Source organism: Engystomops pustulosus, chromosome 3, assembly GCF_040894005.1.
Source record: "Engystomops pustulosus chromosome 3, aEngPut4.maternal, whole genome shotgun sequence".
In the NCBI taxonomy this organism is placed as follows: domain Eukaryota; kingdom Metazoa; phylum Chordata; class Amphibia; order Anura; family Leptodactylidae; genus Engystomops; species Engystomops pustulosus.
Genome location: NC_092413.1, coordinates 145,364,719 through 145,377,080, shown reverse-complemented (window position 1 = coordinate 145,377,080; position 12,362 = coordinate 145,364,719). Strand labels below are relative to the sequence as shown.

At 39.1% G+C, this 12,362-nt stretch overlaps 1 protein-coding gene across 5 annotated transcripts in view; it reads right to left on the bottom strand.

Annotated features, from left to right (window-relative positions):
• The window catches only part of ARMC9 (armadillo repeat containing 9), a 98,164-nt gene that overhangs the window by 12,417 nt on the left and 73,385 nt on the right, over window positions 1-12,362 (bottom strand). For all 5 annotated transcript variants that reach the window (XM_072142449.1, XM_072142448.1, XM_072142451.1 and 2 more), the window contains 6 exons: window positions 9,708-9,831; window positions 3,919-4,058; window positions 3,730-3,806; window positions 1,977-2,051; window positions 901-991; window positions 529-587 (listed from right to left, as the gene is read on the bottom strand). In XM_072142449.1, coding sequence (XP_071998550.1) covers window positions 529-587; window positions 901-991; window positions 1,977-2,051; window positions 3,730-3,806; window positions 3,919-4,058; window positions 9,708-9,831 — 566 coding nt within the window. The remainder of the gene's footprint in view (window positions 1-528; window positions 588-900; window positions 992-1,976; window positions 2,052-3,729; window positions 3,807-3,918; window positions 4,059-9,707; window positions 9,832-12,362) is intronic.

Here is a 12,362-nt window from a genome sequence, read left to right as displayed (position 1 = left end):
TTCTCTTAGGGACGGATGAAAATAACAGAGCTCTGTACTTTGTCATATGCATCAGCCCATAGAGAATGAATTGGTTGTCACCTATTTTGCTGTGATCGGCGGGCTAGGGGCCCACAAGCATTTTAACACCTACACACTATATAGATGACAACTTATTATGGTGGGACAACCCCTTTAACACAATTAAAAACTTTATTGGTAAAATGTGAAGCAACAAAAGAGCCCATTAGTGAGCCCTCTTTGTCCATACTTACAATGAAATTAGTTATGCTCCTGGTGAAGTGTTGGGCAAGAAAGCAGAACCATAGTCTCACTCAGTAACAAGGCAATTTGAGTACAGACCCAATATCAGCCTCATTGAAAAGTGACACCAATGCAACTTGTCTACATTTAAAGCTGTGAACATGATACTGAAAAAGTCCCTTATTTTCCAGAACATCATTACACTATCATGAAGAGAACTTTTACTAGACCACCATGAGAACCAAGGCCCCATCTAAATGTGTTAAGGCATAAAGAATAACTTACCTCTTCGTCTTCTACTTCCTCTTCATCTTCAGACTCTGCCACTTCATCATATTTCTCTTCTGGCACAAAATAATATGACATATCAACAGGCTATTCCTTTTTCTAGAACATCCTCCCACAATGCTTCTAGAGGGATGGAGTTAGGATCATTGCAGTTAGTGAAAGTGCATTGTAATTATCAAGCTGCAGCAACTGCAAGATGGCGACTGCACAGGGAACTTCTGCGATTGTGTAATGGTTTTATATTTCAATGTATCTGCACCGTCACTAGCTGCAATAAATATGGTCATACTGTGATATTTTGGTAACAGCCAAAGTGGACATGAACTACACCCCTTAAAGGATTTGTTTTCAACTGCCTATAAAGGATACCTGAGTTGAGCTGACGTATGATGAACTCAATCTGACGGTTCATATCTCTGTTTCCCTCCTTAATAAAGCATTTCATGACTTCCTGCATTCCCTAGAAAGAAGCACAAATTATTTAAAAAAAAGCTGTAAACACATTGAACTTTTTCAGCAAAACTAAAATGTGCTTCTGCCCATTGAGAACATAAAAATATGTAAAAATGTAAATACTTTTTTCCTACAGTTGTTTACTTATCTGTTACTCATCAATGTTTATATTCCAAAACACATACTGCCAAATCTCTGCTTACTTTGCTGCAATCCTTAGTAAAACCTAACACAATATAAACACAATAAAGCTATTAAGAATGTTTCTGCCCGAAGGCTGGTTGACCTTTACAAATTGGGAACTTAAATCCAGGTACCGTATATATATAATATATTTATAAGGTTTGCAGATTTTATAGGTAAAAAACAATTGATTCCCGTTTCACTTTATTATTACCCTATACACTTAGTATGATGGTGATAGATACATCTAATATATTGAAGTCAAATCCCTTTTTTTGCTAATCCTTTAGTGGCCCAGAACATTATATATATTTTATCTGATGTATCTCAAGAGGCTACTAGGGTGTGAAGTAGCCGCACCATAGAGCGGAAGCTACGGCTACTCCACGCCCCAGTAGCCTCTTTGAATCCCTCCTACCCTCCTGTCTTTAGAGCGCAGCTCGCTGTAGATGTGCGCACTCATCTAAGAAGCAGGAAATTCTATGGTCTCAGCTCCAAACCCGTAGCTACTGCGCATGTACAGAACTGAAGACAGGCAATTCAAGACGCTGCCGGGGTGTGGAGTAGCCATAGCTCCCCAACAGCATCTTTTGTATATAGATTAGATAGAAGATATAGAATGTTCTGGGCCACTAAAGGATTAGCAAAAAAAAAGGGATAGGGCTTCATTGCAATAGATGAACCTGCCACCGGATCTACTTTATTAGGTAGATCCATGATGGTAGGTTTCCTTTAATAAGGGTATGGCTTTGAAGCAACTATTAATGTGCACATCCCACACTTATCCTTATGAACATCATGCCACTTACCATGGCTCTGGCTTCTTCTCGTATTGAGGGAACAGCAAGGATACTATATAGAGCTCCATTCACATAAGGTCGAATCTATAGTACAGTATAAAGAAACCCAATACAGATGGAATTAACATTTCGCTGCTACAGAGTTAGTGAGATCTGTCCACGTTTCACACTCATATGGCTGCCTTCTTTTTCAGCTGGCCACATGTATATAACCCATTAAAATGCTTTTCAGAAACAAGAATGAGAAACACTACATAGCTGCTCACATGTTTGTAGTAAACCCAAGTTAAAGAGGACCTGGCAGGTCTATTTGGGACACTGAACCTCATGCAAACACAAAGCCATGACCGGTTTCCTTTAACGGAAATTTACCACTCTGTAAATAGCTAGTTTTATTGAGCGTACCTTTGTAAAGCTGCCTACAATGCCATGCTGATGCAGGGTGTTATGTTGATTATGTGTGACGTCACCCGGCTTTCGGGAGCTGCGGAATGGGAGGGTGTGGGCATAATACAAAGCAAGCAGGAGGAGTGAATAATTAGAGGCAGGCAGAGAGCCGGAGTGCCCTGTGTGATATCACAGGAGCGGCCAGCCTTAATTTGCATAATTTACAAAGCAATTTTTTTGCAAAGCACAAGTATTTTTTATTGGTAAATCAACATAATATCCTGCATCAGCATGGTATGGCAAGGCAGCGTTACAAAGCTACACTCCGTTAAACTAGCTATTTACAAAGTGGTAGATTTCCTTTAAATAAGATTTCTCTAAACTGTACATAGTTTTACATGAACTACTTACTTTGTTGCAGCTCAGTCTCATTTCAATGGTAAGACAAACAAACCAATTCAGGTAGCAGATCAACTTGCTAAACTGAATGGTTTCTGCTTAAAGGACTATCGTGCAGCATTACTAAACCTTAAAACCTGTGCTAGTCTAGTAATATTTTTATTATTCATTAAATTCTGGGAATATCTTTATAACCTAACAAATGGGAGATACTATTCTGCTACACACTTGCACCCTGTCCACTTGGAGAGTAGGGATACACACTATTTACAAGGGAATTTGTCACACCCCATTGTGACTTTATTATTCATGTCTTGCCTAAAGGAAGTGGTGACACAATGTAGAGCTCCAAGAAAAAAAAGATACCAGAATTGTTACTTTATGGAGAATTGATGGAGTGCCAGTTCGAGTGGGTGTCACTGATTAATTCAATGTCTATGTTGTGCCAGAAATATCTCCAGTGCTCTCATTCATTCTCAAGAAGAGTGTCTAGAAAATTGCCTAGCAAAGCACCAAGCTTCTCTGGAACCAAAGACATTAAATGAAGAAGTGTGATACAGACTCAACCTGCTGCTCCATTACTTAGGAGGACCATTGGGTGTCCTAACGGGTAGAATCCCACTAATCAGATTGTTATCCCCTATCCACAGGAAAAACAATTATAGTTGGGCCAACCCCATTAATGGGGCAAAAGTCATTTGTTTTTTAATAGACGACACACACACCTTTCCATTTATGGGGTGGATTTATAGAAGCCTGCTAAGAATACATTTACATTTTCAAATGTTTGCATGCAGCTTTAAAAACCAAAAGTAAATTAAATAAAAATGTTTATATGTTATCATCACCATTTTCATCCTATCTTGTTTTCTCTTAAAAAAAAAAAATAATAATTAGTTCATGCATCCTTAACCATAATCATAATTAGTTTATACATCCTTAATTCACACATTTAGAATGGGCAGATGATACAAACCTCGTGGTTCTCATGGCCCAGCAAATCGGAAAGTATTTTGAGGACAAGACTTGCATTTTTACTACACATCTTCTTGCCTGCGTAAGATAAGTTGCAAACGGAAGAATAATGAGTCTTTTTTCATCAGAATACTAGAGAAAATGTTTAATAGATACATGTGGGTGATGCCCATTCACCACACCAGCACACCTGCACTGCGTAAGCAGAGGTTCATGAGCAGTGCTACAGAATATTCCACTGTGTAGTCAGAGAGATGATCTGTGTCCTCGAGTTCTTGGACAAGCCATAAGATGAGGCCATCCTTTATCATGGCTGACTGCATGGGGCGTCTAAAACAGAAATCATTACATCTACTTAGAATGAAAAAAAAACAAAAAACAAAATCAACAACGATATATAATTTGATTTAAAGGGTTTCCCACCATTCTAGAAATGATGACAAAACTAATGCACTTTTGCTGTGCCTTCAAATGAACCTAAACAGATAAACATGAACATAAAGAATGGAAAGATTTCTAATCATACTAATAATACTGCTATAAAATCATTATTATTATTCAAGGAGAGTTCTGGAGAGTGCTAGAGTTTCCATAACACTTCAGGTAAGTTAGTGGAGATTTGTTAAGCCACTTACAGCTATTTTACAGCCCTTTAGTTGTCATTCCAATGAAATATTTAGCTAAATTGTGATTCTCTTTTCTTACGCTTTTCTTCTTGACCTGCTTTCAGTGAGATATTGGTTAATAAACAGCTGTGGGAAAATGAAGACTGAGCTCTAATTTCCATGAGCAGCTAGAACAGTTCTGCTCTCAGACACTTCTGATAAATCTCCCCCATATAACCTTTATTCAGTTAAACATCTGACCCATGTCACCTGTTTCAACATACAACAGTAATAAAATAAAAACTTGTGTGTCTCCTCTGCTAAAGTCTGAAGATCATAGGTTTCTGAGAGCATAAACAAATAACTGAAACTCTAGACATTGGGTTGCAGAAGTGATAAAAGTAAAAATCCCCCGAGTCACAGCTGGGCATACTGCATTCATATGTAAAGTTGGCAAACTAGGATCATTTTGTTTGCTTTCAATTAACAAGCAAATTAAAGAAATCCATTCAAGGCAATTGTGTGCCAGGCTGCCTTCTTGAAGTATTAGCAAGTAGATGCATGATACACGATGGATAGGAACACCCTACCCATATTTGCAGATGACCCTTTTGGTGACAGCTGTAGTCACCTGCATCACAATAGCGTCAGCTTCCTTCCTGCATTTGTGAAGCATCTCTCCATTCACAGAAGAAGGATGCTCCCTATAGCAGTGGTGGCGGACCTATGGCACGGGTGCCAGAGGTGGCACTCAGAGCCCTTTCTGTGGGCACTCAGGCCATCGCTCCAATTTCACCAAACATGACCAAATCCACCAAATCTTCCTGCAGTTCCAGGCAAGTTAAGAGATGCTGCTCTCAGCGCTATTTTAAAGCGACACTTCATTGGCTGTTTGAACTGCAAGAAAAGTGAGAAGGTGTTGACAGAACTGCATAGTCTTTAGAGGTCATCCTGCTGGACCCACCATTCTTCCTGGAGAGAAGCTACAATGATGGTCTGAATTTACTTGCCCACCTTTTTTAAACGGTATTGGTGGCCTTAGGAGAGCCAATACAATTGAATGATGTAGAAGAACTGGTAGCAATAAGTTACTGCTTGAAATGCCATGTTGGCACTTCCTGGTAAATAAGTGGATTTAGGTTGTAGTTTGGGCACTCAGTCTCTAAAAGGTTCGCCATCACTGCCCTATAGGCATGTCTGGTTTAAACCCATTGACTTGGTTGTATAATAGATTGCATGTTATCCAGTTTTGGAACGGTTTTTGCTGAAGCTTTTACAGATTTGGATGAAAAACTGAGCAACCAACCACTGAACACCACTTTACATGTAAGATAAATATATAAAATAAATGTATTTATTATGAGAATTAACTTTGGAAATAGTACTGGTACGATTCAAAGCCTGTATGCTTCAGAGCTACAATCTCCCATCATTCCTTGCGGGTGCACAGGGAAATCTAGACACAGGCAGCCATATTCCAAACCACCTGGAGACAGGCAATCTTCTACATACACAGACAGAAAAAGTAGTAATAAACAAAGTAAAATCTGCTTCCAACTTTAGGCTTATTTACTTTTCCCATCTATTTGTTATTTATGCTGGCCTAGCACATGTCTGGTATGTAATCGAATACCACATCGAATACCAGGGGTCACCCAATGAGAGGATCTCATGACCATCTCCATGTTTACACCTATACACATACATGTCAAATAATAAAGGGCTGCAAGACAAAACACATGTGTATGAGAAAATTGTATGGCATAAAAGCATCAGGTGGTTTAGTGCAAACTTCATTCTACCCCCGAGGAAGTCGCCTATTAGCGACAGAACGTGTGGGATGCTCCCCGCCCCGCAACACCAACTGCACTGGGTTATTGGGTGACTTTTCATTATTTTTTGTTACTAGATCTGTAATATTTATTGCCATACTTGTGATGTGAATTGTTACTTAGGGTAGTCTTAAACTTATTTGTTAGTTGGTGGGGCCACCTTACAAACCCTTTTTGTACTTTCAAGTGTTTTTTTAATCAAGGTTTTCAGTTGTTTGCGATTTATATATTTTGGATAATTAATAAAGATAAGTTGTTTACATCGAGCTGACTTTTCTGCTCCTTTTGTATGCCATTATATTTTATGTGTGTTGGCTTTAGATATGTGAATTTATACCCTACATTAGTAGTGCCGCCCATTAGTGGGTTTCAGGTTCTGTTTAGACCTATACACACATGTGCCAAATAATAAAGTTCTGCGAGACAAAATACATGTGTATTAGAAAAATGTATGGCATAAAAGCCTCACTTGGTTTAGTCCAAACTGGACAGATTTAGAAATACTTGTAACAAACTTGCACAACTAAACTTTCCTAATTGTTGCACATCTCATATCTTTATGTATTTGAATGTGTGATTCAATATTAATATGTCCTTATGTGACTTATATATTATATAGGAACAAGCCCCATGAGTATTTCATATCATGCCATACTATATAGAGTACTATAGAGCAAGTCTCACAGTATTATATGCTGTGCATATAGTACATAGTGACAGCTCAGGGTAGCACACACTGGGGCACATTTACTTATCCGGTCCCGCGCGTTCCCCGATCCGGAGTTTCCGACACTCATGCACGCTGCCGCGATTCACTTACATTGTGCGCTCGATATCCTGCATGTGTCGCTTCCCCGCTCAGGTCCGACGGAGTTCACCATCTTCTTCCCAGTGCATGGCTTGCGACAAAGTTTTAAGGTTAAATCCTGTGCTATGTCCGAATCACTCGGATCGACTGACGCCCCCCCCGATTTTTGTCACATGAAAGCCAGTGCCGATGCTCAAAAATCCAATTGCGTGCGACACAATCCCCTTCTAAATCCCTGTCCCAGCGGCACAATCCCCGAAAACATCGGAAAACCTGACGGAAATGCGGCCGCGGGACCCTTAGTAAATAAGCCCCACTGTATGGTACTTGCCTTACTTCATTACTTAAGGGAACCTATCACAAATACAAAATTCTTAATGACCTCATATGATTTACTGTATGTCAGTCAGCATTTTGTACTTTGTAAAATATTCTCTAATACTTCCATGTCAATTCAGAAGCAACCACTCGGTAAACCCATCTCGCTCCAATCTTTTTTCCTTCTAGCCAACTTTTGTGAAATTTGACTTAAAATGGGAAGATCATACATGTGGTAACATATTATGTATTTCCAATATATAAAAATGGTGTAACAAATTACAGAAACCATTATAAAAAAAAAATGTTCCATTACTACTCAAAGTTAAACATACTGTCCCATGACAGATTTTACCTCTCAATATGCTAGTAACTATGGTATGAAGGGTTAACCATGAATATTTTTGTGCAGATATATATTTTTTTCACAGACACTATCTCTTCGCCAACTAAGCAAAACTTAACAGCGGGAAAAAGTGGAGGGGCACAGATGATCTGCACTTGATGGCAGTTTCCCACAAGCCCTATTATGCCTTGAATTTACCTCCAATCCCATTGCTCCTTCCACAATATTTGACCCACATTCAATAAATCCCAGCACAGTAGTCAGCAGATGCTCCATCTTCTGTTGATATGTACGTAGAAGCATGTGTTTGGTAGAATTTGCGGCACTATGACATTCCCTAACGTCATGTGGAACGCACAGGCTAAGAAGCAGAGCCTGTGCAATCCGTGCAGAAAGCCGGCAGTACGTGACAGTCGAGCCTCTGCACGAGTAGCCGGGAACGCGATATTCGCGAACTCGGCTGTTTAACCCTTTAGGCGCCGTGGTCAATCATGACCATAGCACCTAAAGGGGTTACCCACCTCTCCCCCCAGCAAACATCCCCCACGCGTGCGGCGAGTATGGGGGTGCCGATAGTCTCCATTGATGCCCCAGGGTCTATGAAGGGGGACAACCTATAACAACCCATACAATAAAATAAAATAATTACTGAACCGATATGGTGAACAATGGTTCACCATAGAAAACACCATAAAAAGTGATTAAAAAAGTCACATTTACCAATAAAATTACCAATACCAATAAAAAGTACAACTTGTCCCTCAAAAAATAAGCCCTTAAACAGCTCAATCAACTAAATTAAAAATCTGCCAATAAACGCACCTTCCCTTACAAGCCACATTGTGCACCTATAGTGATCACATGTGGGATATTATAGCATTCAGGAGAAACTGGATAACATGGGGTGCGTTTACTTCTTTAACCCCTTCTAAAAATAAAAATCTAGGGGCCAAAGCAAGGTTTTTTGGAAAAAGATATTGTCACTTACACAAGCTAAAGTAAATACTTTCTGTAAAACATCGGTGGTGGTAAAAAGCTCAATATAATCGTAGACAAATTCTCTTGGTGGTGTAGTTTCCAAAATAGGATCATTCATTTGGGGGGGGGGGGGGTGTCACTGTTTTCATAGCTCAGTAACTTTTCAAATATATAATGGCACCTGAAAACAAAGTAATCAAAATATGCCCTCTAAAAGCCCAATGCCCCCTTCTGTTCTGTGTTCTCCTATGGGCCCCAAAAGTAGTTTATATTGACAACAGGGTATTGCACAACAAAATCTCATTGTATCCTGCATAGATGTGTAAATTTTCGGACTAGATAATCATTTTATTGTTGACATTTTTTGTTTTAATTCTTGTGAGAAGCTTAAAGGGTTCACAAGCTTACTAAAGGCTGTTCTGAATAGTTTGAGGGGTGCAGTTTAAAAAACTTGATGATTTTTGGGAAGTTTCTAATAAATAGAACTTTGAAAGCCCTTATGAAGATGAGTTGTCCTCTAAAATTATTGAATCTGAAATTTACTTGAAAATTTGGAAAATCGCTGTTTAAACTCTAAGTCTACTAACATCCTCATAAAATAAATTAACATATAAAAATTTATGTCAGCATAAAGCAGACTTATGGTTAATGTAAGTTAGCAACCTATTTGGGCAGTTAGACAAACTGTATGATTAGTATTATATTTAGAAATCAGAAATTTAGGAAAATGTTTAACTTTTTAACCAAATTTCCATTTTTTTTTTACAAATAAGTGGAATACAAGTCATAAAAAAACTGTCTGAAAATAAACTCGGTAAGATAAAGTGTTCTAAAGTTATAACTGCATATCGTAACACGGGCAGATTTGAAAAATCGGGCTGTGTCCTAAGGGTGACAATGAACTAAGTCCTTAAGGGGTTAAAGAGTAGAATATGACCTTTTAGATCACGGGGATGTGGTTCTATTATCGATAGAACAAGAACTACAGGCAGATAAAGCATGGAAATTACATATGCAGATAAAGATTCATTGTGTGGCACATTTCTTGATTCTAGAAGGTATACGTTTAACAATTACTTGACCTTTCCTTACCTGAGACTTAGTTTCTGAAGACAGCCCAACACATTCTCTCTTGTAACAGAATCTTTATCTTCTCCTTTCAGAGTATCCTCTAATGAGCGAAGCAAGTGAGGATTATGGCCAAGGTAAATCCGTCCTAAGACAAAAAGGAAACAATTTAAAGCAATAACCAAACATTTCCTGACTATATTGAAATATTTTTAGAAGGTGACAGTTACTTCATGTTATTTGTCCCCTTAAAAAGGTATTCCCACAAAGAAAAGTTCCTTATATGTACTAAGGATAATAAAATAACACATTCTCTAATTCACTGTTATTAACAAAAATACACCATTTCACAGATATAATTCCAACTTGTCTCTATCAGTTCTGGTGTACACAATTTCAGTTGCCCCTGGACACAACCCTTGATCTTCTGACTTTAGGGTCGGCAACTATCTTGTCTGAGGCTTCACAGAGCTTGCCCCTTCTGCTCCCTGCAGGGGCCCCTCCTCCCTGCATTTCAGAACAGAGATCACACTGATGCACAGACACTGACATCCTGCCAGCATGTACACAGCGTGAGGAGAACTACGAGCTACTGGCAGATAAGTTCTTTATCCAGGGAGGGGGAGACAGGCAAGGCAGATCTGATAGTGTGTGTGTAGCTGACATGTAGCAAGAGCTGGAGAGTGTCATTGTGTGTTATATGCATCTCATGAATCTCATCATCTCTGATCTGTCTCATCTCGCTTTCTATGTGTCAGTTTCTAGAACAATGTTGAGAAGGTAAATGAAAATATATAAAAACCTATACAATGATAATCTAACCCCATTTTCAGCACATAGAACTAGATGGATCATAATATGTCTGCTTAGAGAGTCCTCACCCACACCCTGGAATTTTACACACTGACCATCACTGAGTGATATAAACTAAAACAGCAAGAACACCAAGTTAAATTGAAAATTAAAGGGTTAAAAATTATCCATATTGTGTTAACAATATTTTGTTACATTTGCAAATTTTCTTTCATGGGCAAACCCCTTTAATGGAATATGAATGGGCAAAAAATTCCACCAAGATTTGCATTATGGGCCCACTCATGGTTTTGGCTTAAAAATGCTGATGCAAGGGCTGACCAAATATTGACCATGTGAAAGTGGCAAGGTGAATAACTAATTGAAATAACAAAAACCCACAAAAGTATCAGAATTACATAACTATACCCCAATTTCCCCCCTTTACGACTGCCATACGGCTATATATGTCCTATTTGCACATGCCTCGTTCAAAAAGGATGTTTATAAATGTCATGACAGTGACCATCTTCAAGCGGCTATGTCTTCTGAATGCTGGCACCTAGATATAGATCTCCTGAACCCTGGCACCTAGATGAATTTCTCCTGAACCCTGGCACCTAGATACATTTCTCCTGAACCCTGGTACCTAGATGCATTTCTCCTGAACCATGGCACCTAGATGCATATCTTCTGAACCCTGGGACATACATGCATATCTCCTGAACCCTGGCACCAAGATAATATTTGGTGTCATATATGAAAGGAGAATCTCCCCTATAGTATCATATATGGATTGTGTATGGATGCTTCACAGAATCACAGATATCCACTCTTAACCCCTTAACGCTCTGTGCCGTAGCTCTACGGCGCAGAGGTATAAGGGATGTATGAAGAGGGCTCACGGGCTCTTCATACAAAGGTGGGGGTTTTTGCATTTTGCAGAAAACCCCCACCGCTAATAACCATGTGATTGCCACAGTCATCGTTTAAAAAACGGCGGCGCGCGGGCGCTGCCATCTTTAATGTGATCGCCGCGCCCCCGAATGTCATCGGGGGGCGGCGATCGGTTGCCATGGTAGCCTCGGGTCTTCTTTTGACACGAGGCTACATGGCTTCTGCAGATTCGTTGCAATGAGCTAGTGGTTCATTGTAATGAATGTGCTGCAAAAATGCCATATATTGCAATACAGAAGTATTGCAGTATATGGTAGGAGCGATCTGACCATCTAGGGTTAATGTACCCTAGATGGTTTAAAAAATAGTGAAAAAAAAAAAAGTTTAAAAAATAAAAAAAATTAATAAAATATTAAAAATTCAAATCACCCCCCTTTCCCTAGAACGGATATAAAACATAATAAACAGTAAAAATCACAAACATATTAGGTATCGCCGCGTCCCAAAATGCCCGATCTATCAAAATATAATAACGGTTACGGGCGTCGGTGACCTCCAAGGCGGGAAATGGCGCCCAAATGTCCGAAATGCGACCTTTACACCTTTTTACATAACATAAAAAATGAAATAAAAAATGATCAAAATTTCGCACAGACCTCAAAATGGTAGCAATGAAAACGTCGCCTCATTTCTCAAAAAATGACCCCTCACACATCTCCGTGCGCCAAAGTATGAAAAAGTTATTAGCGTCAGAAGATGGCAAAAATTTTTTTCTTTTTTGTACACATTCGTTTAATTTTTGAAAATGTATTAAAACACAGTAAATCCTATATAAATTTGGTATCACCGCGATCGCACCGAACCAAAGAATAAAGTACGCATGTTATTTGGAGCGAAGAGTGAAAGTCGTAAAAACTGAGCCCACAAGAACGTGGCGTTTTTCAATTTTTCCACATTTGGCATTTTTTTTCAGCTTCGCAGTACACGGCA